General features: G+C 34.2%; 1 protein-coding gene and 1 pseudogene across 1 annotated transcript in view; both read left to right on the top strand.

The window, feature by feature from the left end:
• Window positions 1-23,967, top strand: part of BACE2 (beta-secretase 2) — a 125,781-nt gene extending 101,814 nt beyond the window's left edge. Inside the window, exon 9 of the mRNA XM_027843654.1 lies at window positions 23,404-23,967. Within this exon, the coding sequence (XP_027699455.1) occupies window positions 23,404-23,654 (251 nt within the window). The 3' untranslated portion in view covers window positions 23,655-23,967. The remainder of the gene's footprint in view (window positions 1-23,403) is intronic.
• On the top strand, window positions 8,107-8,477 carry LOC114029296 (annotated as a pseudogene).
• Window positions 23,968-26,115: the final 2,148 nt, after the last annotated feature.

Here is a 26,115-nt window from a genome sequence, read left to right as displayed (position 1 = left end):
GAAGGAATTTGTAGGCATAAAGAGATTAAAGATTAGAGAGAAATATGAATGAAGATAATAGTAGAAATCTTTTTGAAAGATGAAAGAGGGTAGTGCATTCCTCAACAGGAAGAGATAAACAGAAAAATTCCATTCAAAATAGTTACAGATTGTATAAAATACATCTCTCTACCCAGACACTTATTGTAAATATATAAAAGAAATTATAGTACACTTGATTTTATAAAGATAGACTTATAACTGGAAATTGATTGTTCTTGGTTGGACCATGTGAATATAATAAAAATGATAATGCTCCCTAAATTATTTTTTTGCTTATTCAATGCCACATCAATCAAACTGTCAAAGGACTTTTTATACAGTTGGAAAAAAAACAATAAAATTCATCTGGAGGAACAAAACATCAATATTTCCAAGGGAAATAATAAAAAAAATCAAAGAAGAATGCCTCACAGTACAAAATCTCAAACTATACTACAAAGCAATAATCATGAAAATGACTTGGTATTGGTTATAAAATAGAATGCTGATTAGTAGGTTAGATTAGGTATAGAACATAAAAAGAAAATGAACATGAAAACCTAGTTTCAGTAAACCCAACCTCCCTCCCCTCCACTATTGGGATAAAGACAATTGCCAACAGTTAGGTTTAGATGAATATCTCACACCACATACCAATATAAGCTCAAATATATGCATGCCTTAGACATAAGGAGTGGCAATCTAAACAGATCAGAGGAAAAATGTAGAAATTATCTCTTTGATTTATGACTAGGTAAGGAATTAATAACCAAAGAAGAGTTAGAGAAAATCACACAAGATAAAATAAATAGTTTTGACTACATATTGTTTATAATTTCACAAACAAAACCAATTCAACTATAATTAAAAAGGAAACAATTAACTGAGAAATTCATAGTATTTCTTTTATAAAGTTCTCATATCAAAGATATAAAAGGAACTGGTTCACACTTATTAGACTAAGAAGAGCTATTCCCCATAAAGGTAAGCAATATGATATCAATTATACCTGTAAAATCAGGCAAAATGTATTAACATATCATCCATATTTCAAAAAAAGCAAGAAAATAAAGTGAGAAAATTATACTTTGATTTGCACTCAGAATTCATCAGTTCTCTCTCTGGAGGTGGGTAGCATTTTTTCACCATAAGCCCCTTGGAATTGTCTTGGACCCTGGTATTGATCAGAGTAGCCAAGTCTTTCACAGTTTATCATCATTATGACATTGTTAATATGCACAATGATTTCCCAATTCTTCTCACTTCACTTGGTGTCCATTCATACAGATTTTGTCATGTTTTTCTCAAACCACCTCCTCATTATTTCTTACAGCACAATAGTACTCCATCACAATTATATATTACAACTTGTTTGGTCATTTCCCAATTGATGAGCATCCTCTTGATTTCTAATTCTTTGCTACCATAAAAAGAGCTGCTATAAATATTTTTGTACATATATGTCCTTTTCTTTTTACTTTGATCTTTTCTTTTGGGGATATAGATCTATTAGTGGTATTGTTGGGCAAAGGGTATGCAGTTTTATAGCCCTTTGGTCATAGTTCCAAATTGTCCATTAGAATGTTTGGAGCAGTTCACTATTCCACCAATAGTTCATTATTGTACTTATTTTTCACTTATCCCTTATAGCATTTGTCATTTCTGGTAGGTATGAGCTGGTACCTCACAGTTGTTTTGATTTGCATTTCTCTCATCAATACAGATTTAGAATTTTTTTTCATATGACTATAGATAGCTTTGATTTCTTCTTCTGAAAACTACTTGTTTGTAACCTTTGACCATTTATCAATTGGGAAATAGGTCTTATTTTTGTAAATTTGACTCAGTTCTGTACTCAGTATATATTTGAAAAATGAGGCTTTTATCAGAGAAACTTTCTAAAGAAATTTTTTATTTTACTATATTGTCTTTGGGACTTTTTTTGTATAATGTAGCTTCCTTGATTATCTCTTCCAATTAGGTATGTCTTTGTTTTTGCTTTGATATCATGATTGCTACCTCTGCTTTTTTTTTTTTTTACTTCAGTTGAAGCAAATTACATTTGGCTCCAGCCCTTTATTTTAACTCTTCATGTCTTTAAGTTTCAAATGCGTCTTTTGTAAACAACAAAGTGATGGATTCTGGTTTCTAATCCTATTCTATTATTCTCTAATCCTAATTCTAGTGATTTCATTTTATAGGTAAATTCATTCCATTCACATTCACAGTAATGATTACTTTTTCCTTCTATCCCATATTTTTCTGTTTCTTCCTCTCTTTTTTTATCTCATCCCTCCTCAAAAGTCTATTTTGCTTCTAATCACTGCCTCCCTTAATCTACCTGCACCTTTTATTTCCCCCCCCCCATTTTTTGTCCCTTTCCCCTCCTATTTCTCTACTGGGGTAAGTTACATTTCTATATACTATTGAGTGTGTGTGTGTATTCTTCCCTTTTTAAACCATTCTGATGAAGCCACCCCTGTCTCATTTTTCCTTTCATTATAAAAGTTCTTTCTTGCATGCCTCTTTTAGGTGAGATTTTCACCATTTGACCTTTCCCTTCCTTTTTTTCCAGTACATCCCTTTTTCTTACCCTTTCATTTCTTTTTGGAGATCATTCCAACATAATAGACTTACACCCATGCCTTATGTCTGTGTAAACTCCTTTTAACTGATGTAATAATGGTAAAGTTCTTAGAAGTGACATGAATCATCTTCCAATATAGGAATATACAGTTTATTCCTATGTAGTTTAACTTTATTGATTCCCTTATGATAACTCTTTCATGTTTACCTTTTTTCTTAAATCTTCTGTTTGAATTTCATATTTTCTATTTAGCTCTGGTCTTTTCATTAGGAATGCTTGAATGTCTTCTATTTCATTAAATATCTATTTTTCCCCTGAAGGATTACACTTAGTTTTGCTGGGTAGGTTATTCTTGGTTGTAATCATAGATCCTTTGCCTTCCAGAATATCATATTCCAATCCCTCTGCTTCCCTATTGTAGAAGCTGCTAAATCTTCTGCAATCTCCTATTTTACCCTCTGTATCTAAAATATTAGGGCAGTTTTCCCTGATGATTTTTTGAAATATGATATCTAGACTTTTTCTTTGAGAGTGACTTTCAGATAGTCCAATAATTCTTAAACTATCTCTCCTTGATCTATTTTCCAAGTCAGAGGTTTTTCTGATGAGATATTTCACATTTTCTTCTATTTTTTCATTCCTTTTACTAGGTTTATTGTTTCTTGACGTCTCATAGAGTGATTTCACTTGCCTAACTCTAATTTTTAAGAAATTATTTTCTTTAGTGATTTTTTTTCATTTGGCCAATTATGCTCTTTAATGAGTTCTTCTCTTCAATGGATTTTTGTGCCTCCTTTGCCATTTGCCCAATTCTGTTTTTTAAGGTGCTATCTTCTACATTATTTTTGTTTCTCTTTTACCAAGCTGTTAATTCTCTTGTCATCATTTTCTTGCATCACTCATTTCTTTTCCCATTATGTCCTCTACTACTCTTATCTCTCCACTCTTCCTGAAATTCTTGTTAGTTTTGGGTTCAATTAGCATTTTTCTTTAAAGCTTTTTTTGTAGCTATTTTTTTACATTCTCTTGTTCTGAATTTATGTCTTGGTTTTCTCTGCCACTGTCACAGCTTTTTATGGTCAAATTCTTTTTCTATTGTTTGGTCATTTTCCCAGCCTATTTCTTGACTTTGTACTTTATTTTAAAGTTGAGGTATGCTCACCTATAGGTGGAGAAGCACAGTGACAAACTTCAGACCTTTTTACCCTGCTATTTTCAGAGCTAGTTCTGGAAGTCTACAAGTTTTTGGTGCTTCCAAGGAGGTGTCCAGCAGTTTTCCAAAAAAAGAATCCATTGCATCATTAATCAGGTTTTTCAAATGTTCTAAATCAAAGACATCAAACGCACAGCCAGCAACACTCCCAAGTGTCCCAGAACCAGATTAAAATGTAATTGGAAAGCACTTAGCAAAATGAATAAAAATACAATAAAACATTGATAATATTACATTTCAAAACTAAGACAATTTGTGGCCTACAGAGATTTTTATATAGAGATTAGTGACCTCATTTCTATTTAAGTCTGACATCACTGTTCTAAATTACAGGTAATTAAAAGTGAGATTCTACTTCCCATTAGCTTGGCAAAAATGACAATAAAAGAAAAGGATACAGTTATTGGAGGAGCTATGAAAAAACAGGCATTCTTGATGGAGCTGTGTATTGGTCCAGCCATTCTGAAAAGCAATTTAGAACTATAAACACAAAGTCACTAAATTGTGCACACCTTTTCACACAATGATACCATTGTTAAACCTGTACCCTAAAAAGATGATTGAAATAGGAAATTGGCATATATGTACAAAAATATCTATAGCAACTTTTTTGTAGTAGCAAAGAATCGATACAAGGAATACCTACCTACTGAACAAATGTCTAAAAATTATGGTAAATTAATTTAATGGAATGTTATTGCACCCTAAGAAATCATGAAAAAGATGGTTTGCAAGAAACCTGGGAAGATTTGAATGAATTGTAAAGTGACTACTGCTAGGAGAAATGACAACAACATAAAGAAAAACAACTTTAAAAGTCTTGAGAACTCTGTTCAATCTAATGATCAATCATGTTTGAAGAGTAATGATGATGAAGCTTGTTGCCCATCTCTTGATAGAGAAATGATGGACTCAAGATATCAAAATGATACATATATTTTCACATGTTAATGTAGAAATTTGTTACATGGACATTTTTTTCTTTTCTCACTTGGGTTAGGAAATGGACAGGTTGGCAATTTCTCTCTATGAGAAGGAAGGAAAAAAGAAAGGAAAGAAGATGCATTTTTAAAGGAGAAAAGAGAACCATTTCTGTTTTTAGTGGAAAAAGGAAAAGTAGGAAGGCCAGATAAATAGAGTAGCTTTGAATGCTACATAGTTGGATCTTATATACTTTTTAAGAATGCAGTTTCATGTATAAATGCTAATTATATTTCCTGTTCAAATATAGAATAAAATAAATAAACTTGTTTTGCCGTCTGCTTCCTCTTTATGAGACATTCCTACTCATAATTGCCAATGACCTTCTTTTTAGGATTTTATAGATGAGTTTATATCCTTAACCCAGTTCTGCCTCTTTTATATCAAACTCTTTCTGACAAGCCAGATGTTTACTGATTAAGGAAATTGTCCTCTTGTTGTGGCAATTAATTTAAACTTCATGATGAAATTCTGATCTGTGTCAATGTAATCTCTGTTGTCCATTTCTTATTTTTATTTTAATAAGTTAGGATTAAAATCTTCTAAATTACATTTCATAACTTCTTTTTATTGCTAGTCTTTCATCTTGTTTTTAAATATATATTATGATCTTAGCATTGAGGAATCTATCTTACTGTGTACTCACAGCAACCTAGCTTTATCTTTTGTCCACTGTCAGATTCAAAAACAATCCCCCCCAATAATAATATTTGCTATCTGTTAAATATTATTTGATTTTTTTGCAATGTTTCCAATATCCAGTGCCTACCAATTCTTTTCTTGAATAAAACATTCATGATGTAATAGTGATAGTGATACTATTAGACAATTAGAAATAGTGATAATAGTAATAATAGATATAATAGTAAGAAGCTTAAATGTAATTTACAAGCCTTTGGTACCTATCATTCCTTCTTCCCAGCAAATCATGTTTTCCCATATATTTCTTACCATCTTAATTTTTTCCCACCTTTTCATTGAAGTCACCAAGTATCAGTATATTTTTATTTACCTTGAAGAGTCTTTTCAGGTTATTTGTAGAATTTGTAGACTTTCATCTTCTGCAACTCATCTTTTTGCATGAGCTAGAAATATTCTCATGCTGAACTTGTTCTGCAAATATTGATCATAAGTGATGACTAAATACCCCATAAAATGTTTCTTTTTACCTTTGGGTGTATAATAAAACTCACTCCATCATCTCCTTTCCTTGCCTCTCCAAGAAATACTTCTGAGCTATCCTTCCATGTACTTACAATATCTTTCTTCTGTTTTCATTTATAGCAACAATGTCAAGATTGATAAATTCAGCTTCTATGTCTATTCAGTCATTGGACAAGCACCTCACATTTTTGCTACTAATAGTTAAAAGTTTGTGGAAGGTCTGATAACTGCACCCTCTTTCCCCTTTTACTTAACTCCACCACCATCAATACAAAATTGAAAGAGATATTTTACATTTTTATTTTTTCATGGGTTGCCTTAGCCAAAAAAAAAAATGTCATCACCTAGTGGACTCTCTACTGATGATATGCCTCACTGTACTTAATTAGGTTGTTCCTTGGAGAACAGATTCAGTCTATTGCTAGAGTCACACTCAAAGCATTTCTTGCCAGAACTTGCACTCCACTGGCATAACCTTGAAGAACCTAGGTTCACCTCAGAGTCATAGTAACGTATTTGAGTAGATCTTTGTGAAGAACATATCTTCATATGTGGGGAGGTAGGGAAGGGAGGATACTAATATACATGCTTCTAAGTTCAATTTATTTCAATACTTGGTTTTCATGGCTGTCATAACTGAAAGATCTCCACACAAATCATTATATTCATTTTTCAATCTTACCAATTATACCAAGGTTTGTGTTGAAATTTACCTATTTTAAATTTAACAAATTGGTTCAAAACCCTCTGAAATTTTTCATTTGTAAGATTTTCAAACAAATAAGACATTTATATGCACAAAGAACTACTAATTAACCAACTTATATTTTTTTAAACTTATGCAAAAATGTAAGATAACAGCATGGCACAGTAAAAAAAAAAAGTGCCGTGAGTATTAAAGGTCAGAATGAATTGAAGCTAACAAAGAAAGTTTAGGACAGCAAAAAGGGTGAGTAGCATGTTTAAAGCTATATTGGAGAAATAAGGAAAACTAAGGAAGGGATCTTGGCCTATGTTAAAGCCTAAGGAGATGATAGATAACCCTGCATTAACCCTATGTCCTGGTGAGACCAAATCTACTTAGACTTCTCTGTTCAGTTTGTGATGTCATTTTAGAAAAAACATTGATGCACTGGAGTGCATTATGACTTTATGGTGCATTCTTTTATACATACAAAGCATTTATCCATTTGGAACTTATCTTGGTGTATGAGTCATTGATCTAAACCCAATTCCTACCAAACTGCATTCCAGTTTTTCCAAACTTCTTTGTCAAATAATATATCTTTGCCCCAGAAGTTGGGATCTTTGGGTTTATGAAACACTATATTTAATTATCTTTGTTTCCATATGTTGTGTACCCAAACTGTTCCACTCATCAGCTTCTTAATGCTTTAACCTACCAATTATTTTTAATGATTATCATTTTATAAAATAGTTTGAGATCTGCTCCTACTGGGCTCTCTTACTTTCCACTGTTTTTTCATATTTCCCTTGACATTCTTGACCTTCCTTCTTCCCAATAAATTTGTTAATATTTTTGAAGTTCTATAATGTAATCATTTCATAGTTTAAATGCTGTCTTTGGATATATAAATTAACTTAGGTATATTGTCATTTTTATTATATCAACACAGTCCAACTACAAGCAGTTAATTGCCCTTCAATTATTCAGGGCTATATGTCTGTAAAGAATATGTTGTGATTATATTTGTTTAGTTTTTGTATGTACCATCATAGGTGGATTACTAAGTATTTTATACATTGTTTAGTTATTTTTAATGGAATTTATCTTTTTGACTCTTCCTGCTAGGTTTTCTTGATAATGTTTTTTAGAAGGCGAATAATTTGTAGGGGTTGATTTCCTAACCTATTACTTTGCTTAAAAATGCAGTTAATTTTTCTATTGACTCTTTAGACTTCTCTAAGCATACCAGCATCTCATCTGCAAAAGGTGATATTTTACTTCCTCTTTGCCTATGCTTCTTCCCTCAAATCCTTTTTCTCCTATGATTGCTTATCTAGCATTTCTAGCACTGTGTCAAATAATAGTCATGAAAATGTGCACCCCTTTATGTGGGTAATAATTGAGTCAATCAATCCTTTGATCTTCTTAAAGTGGCTAACAGAGGGGCCCAAGATGGCAGCCAGCTGTTACCAGCATTTCCTCAAGCTCTCTGAGGAATGGCCTTTGGATGAGACCAAACGGGGCAGAGACTTGGGCGATTACCTGCAGCAGTGGGTGGCACAGGCATTTTGGGAAGGAGAGAACACCCAGATTGCTGAGGCTGAGACCTGTGACCAGATTTCAAGAGCTTAGCATGACTACATTCAAAGTATTACAAACACAAATATCCACGCCCAAGAGACACCGGCTTCAGTGGACTGACAGTGGAAGAATGCAGGATTGTACTAACCTTGGAAGAATTTAAGAAACTGAATAAAGGCTTATGGAAAAAACTTCAAGACAAGCTCACCACCAACAGTCTGGATAAGAAAACTAAGGAGTAGCCTGTGTCTTTGTCTTCCCTGTGTACATAAGTGTGAAGCCTTATATATTGTCAAGAATAAAACACTTCCTCCTTCCATCTAAAAAAAAAAAAAGAGTAACCAACAAAGATGCTATACCCTGATACTTTAACCAGGTGAACACAATTATGTTGGTTCAATTAATTAAATTATTTAGCCTAGGTATGAAAAATCTTAGATCACTTTTAAAAAAAAAATTGAAAACCATTAGATGAAATAGACTTATTGCACAAGATGTATGTCTGGATTAGTTGAGGAGACTTGGTTATGCCCTGTCGGGTATAAGCTGCATTCAGTAGAATATCTGGCATGTTAATGGTGGATACCACTCAAACCAAACTGCTGATAAGGAATCAATTGGGATGAGGGTAGAAGGAGAAGAATTCTGGCCTCAAGTTTCAATCCCTACTCCTACCCCTGTTTAACATAGTATGACTTTGTGGACTTCAGAAGGGATTCAGACTTTACATCATTGTCCTAGAAGTGTTCCCTGAAGAGTGACTGGTAGTAACATTGGAAGTCAACTATAAACTAGACATAATAAGGAAAAGAAACCTTGAGACTCTATAAGGAGCTAAAAAAAAAAAAGCTGCACCATAGCTATGAGGAAATTCATGAGTATTTCTTAAAGGAAAGAAAAGGACTTCTAGGAACCAAAGATATCATATAATCTTGTTGCCACATGTGCTCTCTAAGACTTAGTCTACTTTTCTCTGAACTCTATATGTACTGGTGGGAAACTGTAATTTTTTTTGGCAGAGAGAAATATTTTGTACCAGTAACATGTAATAAATACCCCCCTTCTAAAGGCCAAGTAATTATAACTAACTAATTGATATATAGTGATAATCATTGAGGAAAGCACACTGGTAAAAGTTCATGTACTTTAGAAATTGATATCCAACACTTCTGGATCCCCTAGAATCCTAAAAGAGACATAGTAGACACCCTTGGCAAACTTAGCTTTCCAGTGAAGCAATCGAGTTAGTTTTAGACCATGTGATGTACTTGCTTTATTCTAGAAGTTACTGGAAAAGCTTCTAATTTTTCCTTATTACATGCAATGCTGGGTGTTGGTTGGTTTTAGATAGATATATTTATCATATTAAGGAAAAGTTTACTGATTCCTTTTTTTTTAGTGTTTTTTATTTTTTTCTTTTTATTATTTTTTAATATTTTTTCATTAATTTATTTATTTTTAGTCTTCAACATTCACTTTCACAAGATTTTGAGTTTCAAATTTTCTCCCCATCTCATCCCTCCCCCAACCCCAAGACAGCATGCATTCTGAATATCTTTCCCCTAATCTGCCCTCCCTTCTATCTCCCCTCCCCTTCTCCTAAACCCTTCTTCTATTTTCCTGTAGGGCAGGGTAGATTTCTATACCCCATTGCCTGTATATCTTATTTCTCAATTGCATGTGAAAACAACTTTTTAACATGTATTTTTAAAACTTTGTATTCCAAATTTTCTCCCTTCCTCCCTCCCCACCCACCCTCATTGAGAAGGCAAGCAACTCAATACATGTTATACTTGTGTAGTCATGCCAAACACTTCCATAGCAGTCATGCTGTGGAAAACTTACTATATTTCCCTTCATTCTATCTTGCCCCCCATTTATTCTATTGTCTCTTTTGACCCTGTCCCTCCTCAGAAGTGTTTGCTTCTGATTATCCCCTCCCCCAATCTACCCTCCCCTCTATCATCCCTCTGCTCTCTTATCCCCTCCCCCCCCCCATTTTCCTGTAGGGTAAGATAGCTTTCCACATCCATTTGAATGTGTATGTTATTCTCTCCTTAAGCCAAATCTGATGAGAATAAGATTCACTCATTCCCTCTCGCCTTCCCCCACTTCCCCTCCACTGTAAAAGCCTTTTCTTGTCTGTTTTACGTGATATAATTTACCCCATTGTACCTCTCCCTTTCTCCTTTTCCCAGTATAATCCTCTCTATCTCCTTAATTTTATTCTCCAGATATCACCCATTCATCTTCAACTTTCCCTGTGCCCTTTATCAATCTATCTATACACATATATAATATATATATATTTTTTCCTTCCAACTACCCTAATACTGAGAAAGGTCTCATGAGTTACAAATATCATCTTTCCATGTAGGAATGTAAACAGTTCAACCTTATAAGTCCTTTACGATTTCTCTCTCCTGTTTACCTCTTCATGCTTCTCTTGAGACTTGTATTTGAAAATCAAATTTTCTCTCACCTCTGGTCTTTTCATCAAGAATGCTTGAAAGTCCTCTATTTCATTGAATATCCATTTTTTCTCCTGAAGGATTATGCTCAGTTTTGTTGGGTAGATGATTGTTGGCTGTAATCCTATCTCCTTTGCCTCTGGTATATCATATTCCAAGCCCTGCGGTCCCTCAATATAGAAGCTGCTAAATCCTGTGTTATCCTGCTTGTGTTTCCACAATACTTGAATTGTTTCTTTCTGGCTGCTTGCAATATTTTCTCCTTGACCTGGGAACTCTGGAATTTGGCTACAATATTCCTAGGAGTTTTCCTTTGGGAATCTCTCAGGAGATGATCAGTGGATTCTTTCCATTTCTATTTTGCCCTCTGATTCTAGAATATCAGGGCAGTTTTCCTTGATAATTTCTTGAAAGATGATGTCTAAGCTCTCTTTTTGATCATGGTTTTCAGATAGTCCAATTACATTATCTCTCCTAGATCTATTTTCCAGGTCAGTTGTTTCTCCAATGAGATATTTCACATTGTCTTCTATTTTTTCATTCTTTTGGTTTTGTTTTTCAATGTCTTGATTTCTCATAAAGTCACTAGCTTCAGTGAGCTTTTGGACTTCCTTTTCCATTTGGCCAATTTTGCCTTTTAGGGCATTCTTCTCCTCATTGGCTTTTTGGACCTCTTTTGCCATTTGGGTTAGGCTATTTTTTAAGGTCTTATTTTCTTCAGTATTTCTTTGGGTCTCCTTTAGCAAGCTATTGACTTGTTTTTCATGATTTTCTTGCATCACTCTCATTTCTCTTTCCAGTTTTCCTCTACTACTCTTACTTGTTTTTCAAAGTCCTTTTTGAGCTCTTCCATGGCTTGGGACTGATTCATATTTTTCTTGGAGGCTTTGGATGTAGGAGTTTTGATTTTGTTGTCTTTTTCTGGTTGTATGTTTTGATCTTCTTTGTCACCAAAGAAAGAGTCTATGGTCTGACTTTTTTGTGCAGTTTGCTCATGATCCCAGCCAATTATTTGAGTTTTAAACTCTTTGTTAAGGTAGGGGTCTGCTTCCAGTGTGGAGAATGTACTGTTCCAAACTTCAGGGGTTTTGTGCAGCTATTTTCAGAGATACTTCTAGGGACCTGTAAGTTTTAAGTTCTTCCAAGGTGATATGAGCAAAGGTGAGGTGTTTACTCCTTTCCTGGCCTGTGCTCTAGTCTATGAGTGACCACAAGCCCTCTTTTCTGCCTTGGAACTGTGAAGATTCCCTCTCCACAGCCACTACAAGCTCCATCATGCCAGTGCTCCTCCTCGTCCCAAGACCACCACCCAGAACTGTGACCCAGATCCAAGCACAGGCAAAGCAACAGAAGCTCCAGAAGCAGCCTCCATCTCAGGGATGTAGCTGGGACTGGGGCAGGGACTGAGCTCCTCTCTCACCTCTCTCAGACTTTTCCTACTGACCTTCTAAGTTGTCTTTGACATTTATGGGTTGAGAAATCTAGAAACCTCCACAGCTGCCCATGATTCAGTTCCCTGAGGCCTGCTCCAGGTATGCTGAGGCCTGGTCTTTCCCTGCACATGCACCCACACTAGACTGTGTTTCTCTCAGCCTGGTGCGATAGACCTTTTTAATCAACCATCCAGGTTGTCTTGGACTGGAAATTTGTTTCACTCTGTCTTTTTTGGTTTCTGCTGCTCTAGAATTTGTTTAGAGCTATTTTTTACAGGAATTTGGAAGGGTTTGGAGGAGAGCTCAAGTAAGTCACTGCTTTTACTCTGCCATCTTGGCTCCTCCCCTCTTTTAGTATTTTGAAAAGAAATGTTTGTTATACCTCCATCCCTTTTTCAAGATTTGTTCAGACAAAAGGAAGAGGAGCCATAGGACGCTTCACTTCAGATTGGTGGATTTTTTTTTTCTGCTTTGTTAATGTTTTGGCTATTTTACTTTATACTTAGTATTGAACTTGGTTCCCAGACATCCAAGAGTTTACTCAGCCCTGTTGGATAAATGCCCAGGCACTCAAGGTTGGGTGCTGGTCATGTACTGGTCACAGTACCTAAGTTACAACTCAATGTCTAAATTATGATTCAGTATCTAAGTTATAATTTTTAACAAGTCACCGCATCTGGACTTCCACCTTTCACAGAATTTAAGTTAATGACTTCCCAATAGGAACCCCACAAATAGTTTGGGGACATTGCTTTATGGAATTAATACTTGTTTCAGAAACTAAAATTAGAAAACTATTTTAAAGACCATTATTTCTCCACTTTATAGTCCTTTCCAAATAAGTCTTCAGGGATTCAATCAAAAGTTCCTACAATACCAAAGAAAAAAAAAACAATAGGTCCTGTGTTGATACATAGAATTCAAAAAAATCTACCAACCTTATTTTAATCGTGAATTTCAATTTCTTGGTTTTCTGAGAAGCCTTTATCAAGTATAAAGTAAGATGACTTGATTTTTAACTTTTCTTCCTCTACTCCTATACTGTAAAGCTTGTGATAAATGTCATGCATCATATGCCTCTACTTCATCAGGGTGGTTTAGTTTTAGATTCCCAGTGGAGTGTTGTTATTTTTATAAGATTTTGAGTTCCAGATTTTTCTCCCTCCATCCCTTCCCCTACACCCTCCCCAAGACAGCAATAATCTGATATAGGTTATCCATGTGCAATCATGTTAAACATATTTCCACATTAATCATGCTGTGAAAGAAGACACAGAACAAAAGGAAAAAAAACTAGAAAACAAAAAAAACTAAGATAATGAAAATAGTATGCTTTGATCTGTATTCAGTCTCGATAAGTTCTTTCTCTGGAAGCGAGTAGAATTTTTCATCATGAGTCTTTTGAATTGTTTTGGATCATTGTATTTCTGAGAGGGGCTAAGTCTATCATAGTTGATCACCACACAATGTTGCTCTAACTGTGAATAATGTTCTCCTGGTTGTGCTCACTTCATTCAGCATCAGTTCATATAAGTCTTTACAGGTTCTTCTGAAACCATCCTGCTCATCATTTCTTAATAGCACAATAGTATTCCATTATATTCATATACCACAACTTGTTCAGCCATTCCCCAATTAATGGGCCTCCCTCAATTTCCAATTCTTTGTCACCACAAAAAGAGCTGCCATAAATATTTTTGTACATTTAGATCCTTTACATTCTTAAAAATTTTTTAATTTATAGAATAAAACAAACATCTCCATAACATAGTGCAATAAAGAAGATGATTGCACATGAAACTGCCAATCTACTATACACAACTTGCTACTCCTTTCAAATATACAACAAAATTATCATGTAAAATTCTTTTTTTTTTTCTTCCTTTACCTCACCCTGCCCTAGAGATAGCTACCATTAGATCCAAATACACACATGTGTGTGTGTGTGTAAAATTATTCTATATATACTTCTATGTGTCAGTTCTTTCTGTGGTTACAGATAGCATCTTTCTTCATATGTCCTTTACAGTCAATTTAGATATTTATAATAATCAAAATAACTTATTCACTCAAAGTTGTTCTTTTTTTTTTTAGGCAGCTGGGGTTAAGTGACTTGCCCAGGGTCACACAGCTAGTAAGTGTCAAGTGTTTGGTCTGAGGCCAGATTTGAACTCAGGTCCTCCTGACTTCAGGGCTGGTGCTCTATCCACTGCACCACCTAGCTGCCCCCAAAGTTGTTCTTAATATTGCTGTTAATGTATACAATTGCCAGCAGCTGGCAGACAAGTGGTTAAGAAAAATTAAAGAGAAATAAAACAAAAGGCCGGGCTAGGCGAGTCAAAGGTGATCAGCCACAAGACTGTTTATTTCTAGTAAGGCTTAAACTTTTATACATAAAAGTGAAATGATGATTTACAACATCCAAAGAGCAAGAGCTAAAGATACAAAGTTCTCACACACCTGGGGAGCATTGCTTCAGGGTAAAGGTTAATTGCCTAGTCTAAACCTTCTTTGTTTACTTGTGACTATGCACTTGCCCACCAGACTCAGCAAATGTTTACTCAGCAGCAAAGCAAGTCCAGGGTACAGTCAAGGACAGATGATCCAGAGAAGGCCTTTGCCTTTAACGGTACTGACCCCCAATAGTTAGAGATTTTCCAGGTAGATCCCGTCTCAAACATACAATGTTCTCTTGGTTCTGCTCATTTAACTGTTCACTACTTCATGCAAGTATTTCCACAATTTTCTAAGATCATTAAACTCATCATTTCTTGCAGCACAGTAGTATTCTATCACAATCCTATACTACAACCTGTTCGGCCATTTCCCCATTGATGAACCTCCCTGCAATTTCCAGTACTTTGCCAACACAAACAGAGCTGCTATAAACATTTTAGAATACATATAGCTTCTTTTCCTTTTCCCTTAATTATCTTTGGAAATAGATCAAGTAGTGGTACTACTGCGTCAAAGGGTATGGGTATTTTAATAACTCTTTGGGCATAATTCCAGATTTATCTCCAAAATGATTGGATCATTTCACAATTCAACCAACAATGAACATGTCCCAATTTTTCCACATCTCCTCCAACATTTGTCACTTTCCCCTTCTATCATTTTTGCCAATCTGGTAGGTGTAAAATGATATTTCAAGGTAGTTTTAATTCGCATTTCTCTAATCAATGATGGTTTAGAGCATTTTTCATATGACTATAAATTGTTTTGATATCTTCATTATAAAACTGCCTGTTGCTATCCTCTCACTATTTATCAATTGGGAAATGACTTGTATTCTTATAGATTTGACAAAGTTCTTTATAACTTATAGATACAAGACCTTTCTTTATCTGATAAACTGTCTATAAAAAATTTTTCCCAATTTTCTGTTTTCCTTCTGATCTGGGCTACATTTATTTAACTTGTACAAAAACTTTTTAATTTAATGTAATCAAAACTATCCATTTTATACCTAATTTTGCTATCTGTTATTTATTCATAAATTGTTCTCTTATCCATCAGTCTGATAAATATGTTCTATGTTCTAACTTTCTTATAAAAATCTCTCTTTATATCTAGATCATGTATTCATTTTGACTTTATCTTGGTAAATGGAGTAAGATATTGATTTATGCCCAGTTGTTTTGACTATTTTCCTTCTCAGCCTCTCTTTTTGCCCCATCTCTGTTATCTTCTCCCCTTACCTTTTATTCCTTATTTCACCCACACCTCTAAAAGTCCCTCCATTCTCTATTTTATCTTATCTATTCATCCCACTCTCCTAATTTTAATCTATAAACCCCTCTAAAAGTCTCTTCCCTACCACATCCCTCCATTTTCTCACCTCTCTAAAAGTTTAGAACACTTCTAAACTCTTCAGATATAGATTTAGATATAGATGTATACACATATATTACTTCTTTAACCCAGATGAGAGTAAGGTTCACTATTACCAACTCTCCATCCCTACTTGCTTCCTCTCTATTAGGTCTTCCTTTAATGCCCTGTTTTTCTGAGATAATTTCTTCTTTTAACCTTTTCCAACCCAATTTTGTTTTTTAGATTCACCTTATCATACACAACTCAGCCCCAACCTTTCTTTCAAACTACCTTAGTAATGGTAACAGTATTTACTAACAACAATAATTAATCATTAATTACATTTTCATATATCATAAGTAAACAGTTTCACCTTAATCAATGCCTTATAATTAGTCTTTAAAAATTTCCTTATATTTCTTCTGGATCTTTTATATGGAATTTTCCATTAAGTTCTGGTCTTTTTATTACAAACACCTGAAAGACTTTCATTTCATCAAATGTCATTTTTTTCTATTCAGGATTATACTCAATTTTGTTGAATAAGTTACTCTTGTATGCAGCCTCAGCTCCTTTGCTTTTTGAAATGTAATGTTCCAAGAGCAACAGTTTTTTAGTGTAGAAGCTGCTAGGTTTTACAAAATCCTGATTGTTTTTTGGCACTATTTAAATTGTTTTTTTTTTTCTTGTTGCTTGCAATATTTTCCCTTTAACCTGGGAGTTTTGAAACTTGCTTATGGCATTCCTATAAATTTTCTTCCTAGAATCTCTTTCAGGTGGTGATCAGTGGTGATCTATTTCTACTTTACCTTCTTGTTCTAGAACTTCCGGGCAAATTTTCTTAATAATTTCTTATTATATGGTATCCAGTTTCTTTTTTTGATCATAACTTTCAGGTAATCTAACAATTCTTATATTGTCTCTCTTTGATCTTTTCTCCAGATCAGTTGTTTTTCCAATGAGATGTTTCAGATTCTTTTTTTTCTAGTTTTGTTACATGTTGATGTCTTATAATGTCTTTCAATTCCACTTGACTGATCCTAGTTTTCAAGAAGTTATTTTCTTCCTTAAGATTTTGTATCTCCTTTTCTAATTAGTTAACTTTATTTTCATAATTTTCTTGAATTGCTTTTATTTTTTTCTAATTTTTCCTCATTCTCTCCTATTTTACTTTTGTTTTACTTTTCCCTTTTTAATGATCTCTTTGGGATAAAGACCTAGTAGTGGTATTGCTGGATAAAAGGGTATGCACAGTTTGATTGTCCTTTGGGCATAGTTATAAATTGCTTACTCGAATGGTTGAATCAGTTCACAACTCCACCAACAATGATTAGTGTCCCAATTTTCCCATATCTTCTCCAATATTTATCATTTTCCTTTTCTGTCATATTAGCCAATCTGATAGGTGTGAGGTGTGCCTCAGAATTGTTCTAATTTACATTTATCTAATGAATAGTGATTTAGAGCATTTTTATATGACTATAAATTGTTTTGATTTCTTCATTGGAAAACTGCCTTTTCATATTCTTTGACCATTTATCAGTTGGGGAATGACTTATATTCCTACAAATCTGATTCATTTCTCTATATATGTGAGAAATGAGGCCCTTATCAGGAACACTTATTGTAAAAATAATTTCCCAGTTTTCTGCTTTCCTTCTAATTTTGGTTGCACTGGATTTATTTTTGCAAAAACTATTTAATTTAATGTAATCAAAATTATCCATTTTGCATTTCATAATGTTCCCTATATCTTTTTTGAAAATAAGTATTTCCCTTCTCTATAGATCTGACAGGTAAACTATTCTTTGCTCTCCCAATTTGCTTATGGTATCACTCTTTATGTCTAAATCATGTACCCATTTTGACCTTATCTAGGTCTAGCTATACCTGATGTATACTTAGTTTCTGCATGACTATTTTGCAGTTTTCCCAGAAGTTTTTATCAAATAGTGAGTTCTTATCACAGAAACTGGAGTCTTTGGGTTTATCAAACAGTAGATTACTATAGTCATTTACTATTGTGTCTTGTGTACCTAATCTATTCCACTGATCCACCACTCTACTTCTTAGCCAGTACCAAATATTTTTATTATTGCTGCTTTATAATATAGTTTCAGATTTAGTATGGCTAAGCCACCTTCCTTTGTATTTTTTCTTTAATTCCCTTGATATCCTTGACCTTTGTTCTTCCAGATGAATTTTGGTGTCATTTTTTCTAGCTCTTTCAAATAATTTTTGGTTGTTTGTTTGGTATGGCACTGAATAAGTAAATTAATTTATTTAGAATGGTCATTTTTATTATATTAGATCAGCCTAGCAATGAACAATTGACATTTTTCCAGTTGTTTAGATCTGACTTTATGTGAAAAAATGTTTTGTAATGGTGTTCATATAGTTCCTGGATTTGTCTTGGCAGGTAGACTCCCAAGTGTTTTATATTCTCTATAATTATTTTGAATGGAATTTCTCTATCTCTTACTGCTGGGCTTTCTTGGTAATAGATAGAAATACTAATAATTTATGTGGGTTTATCTTACATCTTGCAACTTTGCTAAAGTTGTTAATTATTTCAAGAAGTTTTTTTAGTTGATTCTCTGGGATTCTCTAAGTATGTCATCATTTCATCTGCAAGTGATAGTTTTGTTTCCTCATTGCTTGTTCTAATTCCTCGCATTTCTTTTTCTTCTCTTATTTCTAAAGCTAGCATTTCTAGTACAATATTTAATATGGTGATAATGGGAATCCTTGCTTCACCAGCAATGTTACGGGAAAAGCTTCTGGTCTATCCTCGTTACAAATAATGCTTGCTGATGGTCTTGGATAGATACTACTTAATCATTTTAAGGAAGGCTTCATTTATTCCTTTGCTCTCTAGTGTTTTAATAAGAATGAGTGCTACATTTTGTCAAAAGTTTTTTCTGTGTTTATTAAGATAATCATATGATTTCTGTAGTTTTTTTTGTTAATATGATCAATTATGCTGATAGTTTTCCAAATATTGAACCAGCCCTATATTCCTGGTATAAATTCCACCTGTTCATAGTGTATTATCCTGAGGATAAATTGCTGTAATCTCCTTGCTAATACTTTACTTAAAATTTTTGCATCAATATTCATTGGGGAAATTTTCTTTCTATGTTTTGGCTCTTCCCAGCACCATATTTTGTAATGAAAGGAATTTAGTAGGACTCCTTCTTCACCTATTTTTCCAAATATTTTACATAGTATTAGAATTCATTGTTCTTTAAATGTTTGGTAGAATTCACTTGTAAATACATCTGACCCTGGAGATTTCTTTTCTTAGATATTTAATTGATGACACATTTAATTTATTTTTTTCTAAAATAAGGTTGTATAAGTATTTTATTTTCTCTTCTGTTAATTTGGGCAGTTTATATTTTTTGTAAATGTTCATCCATTTCAATTAGATTGTCAGATTTATTGGCATTCAGTTGAGCACAATACCTCCTAATTATTGCTTTAATTTCCTCTTCATTGCTGGTGAATTCAACCTTTTCATTTTTGATACTAGTAATTAGGTTTTTCTCTTTCTTTTTTTTTTTAATCAAATTAACCAAAGTTTATCTATTTTGTTGGGTTTTTCATAAAAACTAATAAATAGTTTTATTTATTAGTTCATTAGTTTTCTTACTTTCAATTTTATTAATTTCTCCTTTGATTTTCAGGATTTCTAATTTGATGTTTAATAGGGTATTTTGAATTTGTTCTTTTTCTAACTTTTTGTTGCATGCCCAACCCATTTATCTGCTCTTTCTCTTATCAATGTAAGCGTTTAGAGATACAAAATTTCTTCTAAGTACTGCTTTTGCTGCATCTCATAAATTTTGATATGTTGTTTCATTATCGTCATTGTCTTTGATGAAATTATTGATCATTTCTATGATTTGTTGTTAGATTATTTAATTTCCAATATTTTTAAGCTTTCGATGGCCCTTTATTACATGTAATTTTTATTGCATCATGATTTGAAAAGGATGCATTTAATATTTTTGCCTTTCTGCATTTGCTTGTGAAGTTTTTATGCCTTAATACACGGTAAGCTATTGTGTCGGTGCTATGTGCTTCTGAGAAAAAAGGAATATTCCTTTCTATCCCCATTCAATTTTCTCTGGAGGTCTATCATATCTAACTTTTCTAAAATTCTATTCACCTCCTTAACTTCTTTCTTGTTTATTTTGTGCTTAGATTTTTCTAGTTTTGAGAGGGGGAGGTTGAGGTCCCCCACTAGTAGGGTTTTACTGTCAATTTCCTCCAATAACTTATTTAACTTCTTTAGAAATTTGGATGCTATACCATTTGGTGCATATATTTTTAGTATCAATATTCCTTCATTGTCTGTGGTAACTTTTAGCAAGATGTAGTTTCCTTCCTTGTCTCTTTTAATTAGATCTATTTTTACTTTTGCTTTGTCTGAAATCATGATTGCTACCCCTGTTTGTTTGTTTGTTTGTTTACTTCAGCTGAAGCATAATATATTCTGCTCCAGCCTTTTGTTTTTACTTTGTGTGTGTCTCTTTATTTCAAATGTATTTCTTGTAAACAACATGTTATAAGATTCTGAGTTTTGATCCACTCTGCTGTCTGCTTCCATTTTATGGGACAGTACATCCCATTTACATTCACAGTTATGATTACTAACTATGTATTTCCCTCCATCCTATTTTTCCCCTGTTTATACTTTTTTCTCTCTCTCCTCTCACCCCATCCTTCCTCATCAGTGTTTTGCTTCTGTCCACCACCTCTCTTAAGCTGCCCTACCTTCTATCAGACTTCCCTTTTCTTTCCCCTTTCCCTCCTACTTCTCTATAGGGTAAGATAGATTTCTATACTCAACTGAGTGTGTATATTATTCCCTCTTTGAGCCAAATCTGATTAGAGGAAAGTTCAAACAATGACTCCCTCCCTTCTTTCCCTCTACTAAAATAGGTGTTTTGCATCCTCTTCATGTAATATAATTTTCCCCATTCTGCCTCCCCTTCCCTCTTCTCCCAGTACAATCCTTTTTTAACCCCCTTTTTATATCATCACATCAAATTCAATTTATACTCTTACTATCTATGAATATTCCTTCTAACTGCCCTAATAGTTCTTAAGAGTTAAAGTTCTTAAGAGTTAAAATATCTTCCTATGTAGGGATGTAAACAGGTTAACCTCATTGAATAACATGTTTTTTTTCTTTCCTGTGTACCTTTTGTCCTGTTTACTCTTGAGTACTCTGTATTTGAAGATAAAATTTTCTGTTCAGCTCTGATCTTTTTTTTTTTTAGGCAATTGGGTTAAGTGACTTGCCCAGGGTCACACAGCTAGTAAGTGTCAAGTGTTTGGTCTGAGGCCAGATTTGAACTCAGGTCCTCCTGACTTCAGGGCCGGTGTTCTATCCACTGTGCCACCTAGCTGCCCCCTCAGCTCTGATCTTTTTATCAGGAAAGTTTGCTGGTCCTATATTTCATTGAATGTCCATTTTTTTTCTCCTGAAAGATTATGCTCAATTTTTCTGGGTAGTTGATCCTTGGTTGTGATCCAAGCTCCTTTGTGCTCCAGAATATCATATTCCAAGCCCTTCAATCCTTTAATATATAAACTGCTAAGTCCTGTGTGATCCTGACTGTGGCTCATTGATATGTGAATTGTTTCTTTCTGGCTGCATGCAGTATTTTCTCCTTGACCTGATAATTCTAGAATTTGGCTACAATATTTCTTGGAGTTTTAATTTTGGGATCTCTTTCAGAAGGTGATCAGTGGATTCTTTTAATTACTATCTTACCCTCTGGCTCTAGGATATCAGGGCAGTTTTCCTTGATAATTTCTTGAAAGATGCTGTCCAGGCTCTTTTTTTTATCATAGCTTTCAGGTAGTCCAATAATGCTTAAATTATGTCTCCTGGATCTATTTTCCAGGTCAACTGTTTTTCCAATGAGGTATTTTACATTTTCTATTTTTTCATTCTCGTGATTTAGTTTGACTGACTCTTGATGTCTTGTATAGTCATTAGCTTCCAGTTGTCCAATTCTAATTTTTAAGGAATTATTTTCTTCAGTTAGCTTTTGTATCTCCTTTTCCATTTAGCCAATTCTGCCTTTTAAGGAGTTGTTTTATTCATTTTTTATGCTTCTTTTTCTAAGCTATTGACTCTTTTTCTCATTAGCCTCTTGCATGACTCTCATTTCTTTTCCCAATTTTTCTTCTAGCTCTCTTATTTGGTTTTTGAAATACTTAGAGGACTTTTTGGCCTTGAAACCAATTCACATTCCCCTTTAAAGCTTCACATGTAGGCGCATTGACATTGTTATTTTCTTCTGAGTTTGTATTTTGATTTTCCCCATTGCCATAGTAGCTTTCTATGGTCAGAGTTTTTTTGTTTGATTTTTGCTCATTGTCTAGCCTATTTTGTGACTTTTAAAGTTCAACTCTGCCCCGGGTTACCAGGGCACTGTCCAAAGCTTCTTTTGTTTGGAGTCAGGGGCCTGGCCACTGGTTTTCTGTGCAGGTGCCTCTAGCTCTAGTGACTAGCCCACTATGCCGGGATGCCCAGGCTAGTCACACTTGGTGTGCTAGGGGTTCCAGGGATGACAGTTTGCCTACTGCACTAGGGCTAGAGGTGCCATATCTAGTCTGCTGGACCACTGGCCTGCTAAGTCAGGACTGCAGAGCCTTAGTTGCTAATCTGTGCTGTGGCAAAGAGTCTCCCACTGGCTTGCCCAGATCCTGCCTGCACTACATTGCACTGCCCTTTTATCTAAGTGAGACAGGCCTACCCTACCATTCTTCTAAGTTATCTTGGTTTAGAAAATTGTTTCATCCCATCTTTTTGTGGGTTCTGTCATTCCAGAATTCATTTAGAGGTTTGATTTATCAGTGTTTCTAGGAAAACTGAGGAGAACTTAGGCTTTTCTTGGCCATCTTGGCTCCCCCTCCTAAGATGTTGCCATTGAGCAAACCCTAGTTCCTAAACTATAAGGCCTGAGTTTTTAATCCCCAATTCAACTGTCATACCTGTTGGGATATCTAGAACTGAGTCTACTTGCATCTAGTCCAACCCTATTATGTCCTCATTCTAAGAAACCACAAAATTGCTTTCATGACTAACTTTGAACTTTCAGTCTACTAAACTTACTTATTGATGTGACATTAAAAGAATATTCAGAAATAGGTCATTTCACTTAGTAATTTCCACTTCACCTGTCCATGATAATAGGTAAATAACAATTTAATGAAAAGGTAAAGGAAAGGAAGAAATTAAGAATAGATAATCCTTAAACTGAATAATTGTTTAGTAAATAATAGAGTATTGGCTACTGACCTCAAAGGTCCCTATCATGTCTAAATCAATATTGTTATATTATAAGAAACATCCCATTGTCTTTTATCCTGAAAATTTAGATTTTTATAATGTTATAAACTTTTTTTGTTCTTTCTCTTTCTAGAAGTTGATGGCGTTCCAGTATCTGCGATTTCAGGACCTTTCTCAACAGATGACATAGCAAGCAGCTGTATCCCTGGTTCACCTTCGAAAGAACCCATTTTGTGGATTGTCTCATATGCTCTTATGAGTTTGTGTGGAATTGTCTTCCTCATATTAATCTCACTGATGTTTCCATTCTGTTGTGTGCATTGCTCTCATGATCCTAATTTAGTCAATGATGAATCATGTCTAGTACAGCATCACTGGAAATAACCTTCTTGATCCAGACCCAAGGAATTTAGGAGTCTACTATTAACAGTTTAAGTTAAAAATACAACAACAAGGACGACAAGCCAAGGATTTCTCCTATATACATTCTAGAGTCAAATCATTGTTTTTTTGTTGTATGCCATCCAGATTCCTATGTCTTGAGCCTTCATTTTAAAGTTTCCAATCCTCAAGGGGAGAAAAGTTATCCTAAACCAAAATATTGTAATTGTAATTGTATATGACTGATTATGCAGTACAATATTGGATGCCAGAACCTAATGACATGCTTGAAAATGAAAAATAATAAGTTCTCTTATACCTCAAAATCTCTTCCAAAATAGAGAATATAACTTCAGATTTCATCATTATGAAAGTAAAATAAGAATTTTTTCTCTACTTAAATTTATTAGTGATTTTCTTCAATTTTAACATATCTTAGTACAATGTAAAGATTCATCTTATGATGGCAAGAGAAACTTTATGAGTTTACTGAATCGGCTATTCTCTCCATAGTTATAAGCTCACAATGGGCATTTTTATGGCCCTTCTGTGTGCCTTGGATGAGAATTCTAAAATACTTAATAACAGGGTCACCATCATTTGACAACCTTTACTTGTCTCTGGTTTTTAGGATGGTGAGGGACCCTCTTGTCAGTTTCACAGATTCCACACAAATAGAGGTTCTAAACTCTGAATTGTGCCTGCTAGAATAATTCTAAACCAGTCATCATTAAAGACATTTATATCCACTCACATAAAAATATAAAAGGCCCTCTTTGTTTCATCTGCTTTTGTTGAGGTATTTCCCTTTTCACAAGCCATCAGAACTGCAGTAACTAAAAAGTAAGTTTTCCTATTTAGATTTGACTTTCATGGGTAAATTAAATTTCACCTTTTGCATGGATAGCAGATATTTATGACTAGATTTCAGTGGACTTAGAAAAGAAAGGTGAAAATGAATCAAAGGACAACTTTATCCAGTTTTTAAAACTGTGGAAGTAATACTTCCTGTGCTCAGATACTTCTACACCTGTACCTGAGACTTATGCCTTATTATATCTGAGGTATAATGATTCTAGCTTAGCTTGAAATACAAAATTCTCTCTCTTTGTGGATATTCAAATTTTAAGCAATAAGAAATGGATAGAACTGACCTTTTATATGTAACAGCTCTCTTCTTTAAATAGGTAGAAATTGAGGAAATTCTCAATTGCTATTTATTCAATCCTTAAATATGGAGCTGATGGAATTATAAAATATTATGTAATTAGGATTTTGAGTGTTTGAAATCATTGATTTTCGATATTTCCCCTTGCCCCCTTCTCTTCATGTTATGTTATGTCCAGTTATCATCGTCAGCCAAGTGGATATTCTCTGTAATCACTCTGATCCCATGTAAAGTTCCATGTAAATATTGATTTCCTCTGTCCAGAATTTCTTTTGCAGTTACAATAATTCTTATCAACAATCCATACCCTCAACATACCAAGCAATTTCTCACTGACCAGAATGTTATTTCTAAATTTTATTTTTTTTGTTTGTTTGGTGAGGCAATTGGGGTTAAGTGTTTTGCCCAGAGTCACAAGCTAGTGAGTGTTACGTGTCTGAAGTCGGATTTGAACTCAGGTCCTCCTGACTCTAGGGCTGGTGCTCTATCCACTGTGCCACTTAACTGCCCCTATTTCTACATTTTATGTGTGTCTTCACTGATGAAGATCATTCCTGGTGAGGAAACTCCCCACATCAATGCAGATCAGCAATTGTTCTGCAACTTTTAGCTACTTACCTGGGTTGCTAAAAGGCTTACCTGACTAACCCAGGGTCTCATTCAGTCATTACAGATCAGAGGCAGGACTTGAACTTTCAGACTGAGGCAAGTTTTCTGTCTTCTAGATGACCCTGAATGCTCCACTTCTACATGATGCTATATGTGACCACACAGAATAGCTATATTAACCCAGAAGCCTTATTGATATACTGAAGATAGCTCTGTTAGATATGTGTGTATGCGTGTGTATACAGAGAGACACAGAGAGAGAGAGAGTGCTCCATTACCTCTAATTTCTATAAGCAATCAATCAACAACTATTTTTAAAGCACCTAACATGTGCTAGGCATTTCCCTAGACAACTAAGACTTCAAGTACAAAAATGAAACAATCCTTGCTCACAAATAGTTCAGTGAACTCTGTGTTTGGAAAGAATAAATTTATATTAATTTTAATATAGGCTGACTACCCAATCCATAAGCTACCTTTTTATTCCCCTCCCCCAATGTAATATTTTCCTTTTTCTTTTTGAAAAGACTGTGTTATGTAGTAAATATCTGGCTTTGAAGTCAGAAAAACAAGTGTTCAAGTATGTGACACATACTAACTCTGAGACCCTAGGCAAATCATATAAAACTCTTACTGCACCAGTCAATTTTCTAAGACTATATATATTGCAGGATAGTTGCCAGTCCC

Source organism: Vombatus ursinus, unplaced genomic scaffold, assembly GCF_900497805.2.
Source record: "Vombatus ursinus unplaced genomic scaffold, bare-nosed wombat genome assembly UNPS02014924.1, whole genome shotgun sequence".
Taxonomy (NCBI): domain Eukaryota; kingdom Metazoa; phylum Chordata; class Mammalia; order Diprotodontia; family Vombatidae; genus Vombatus; species Vombatus ursinus.
The sequence above is the reverse complement of the archived record's forward strand: the minus strand, read 5'-3'. Positions and strand labels throughout refer to the sequence as shown.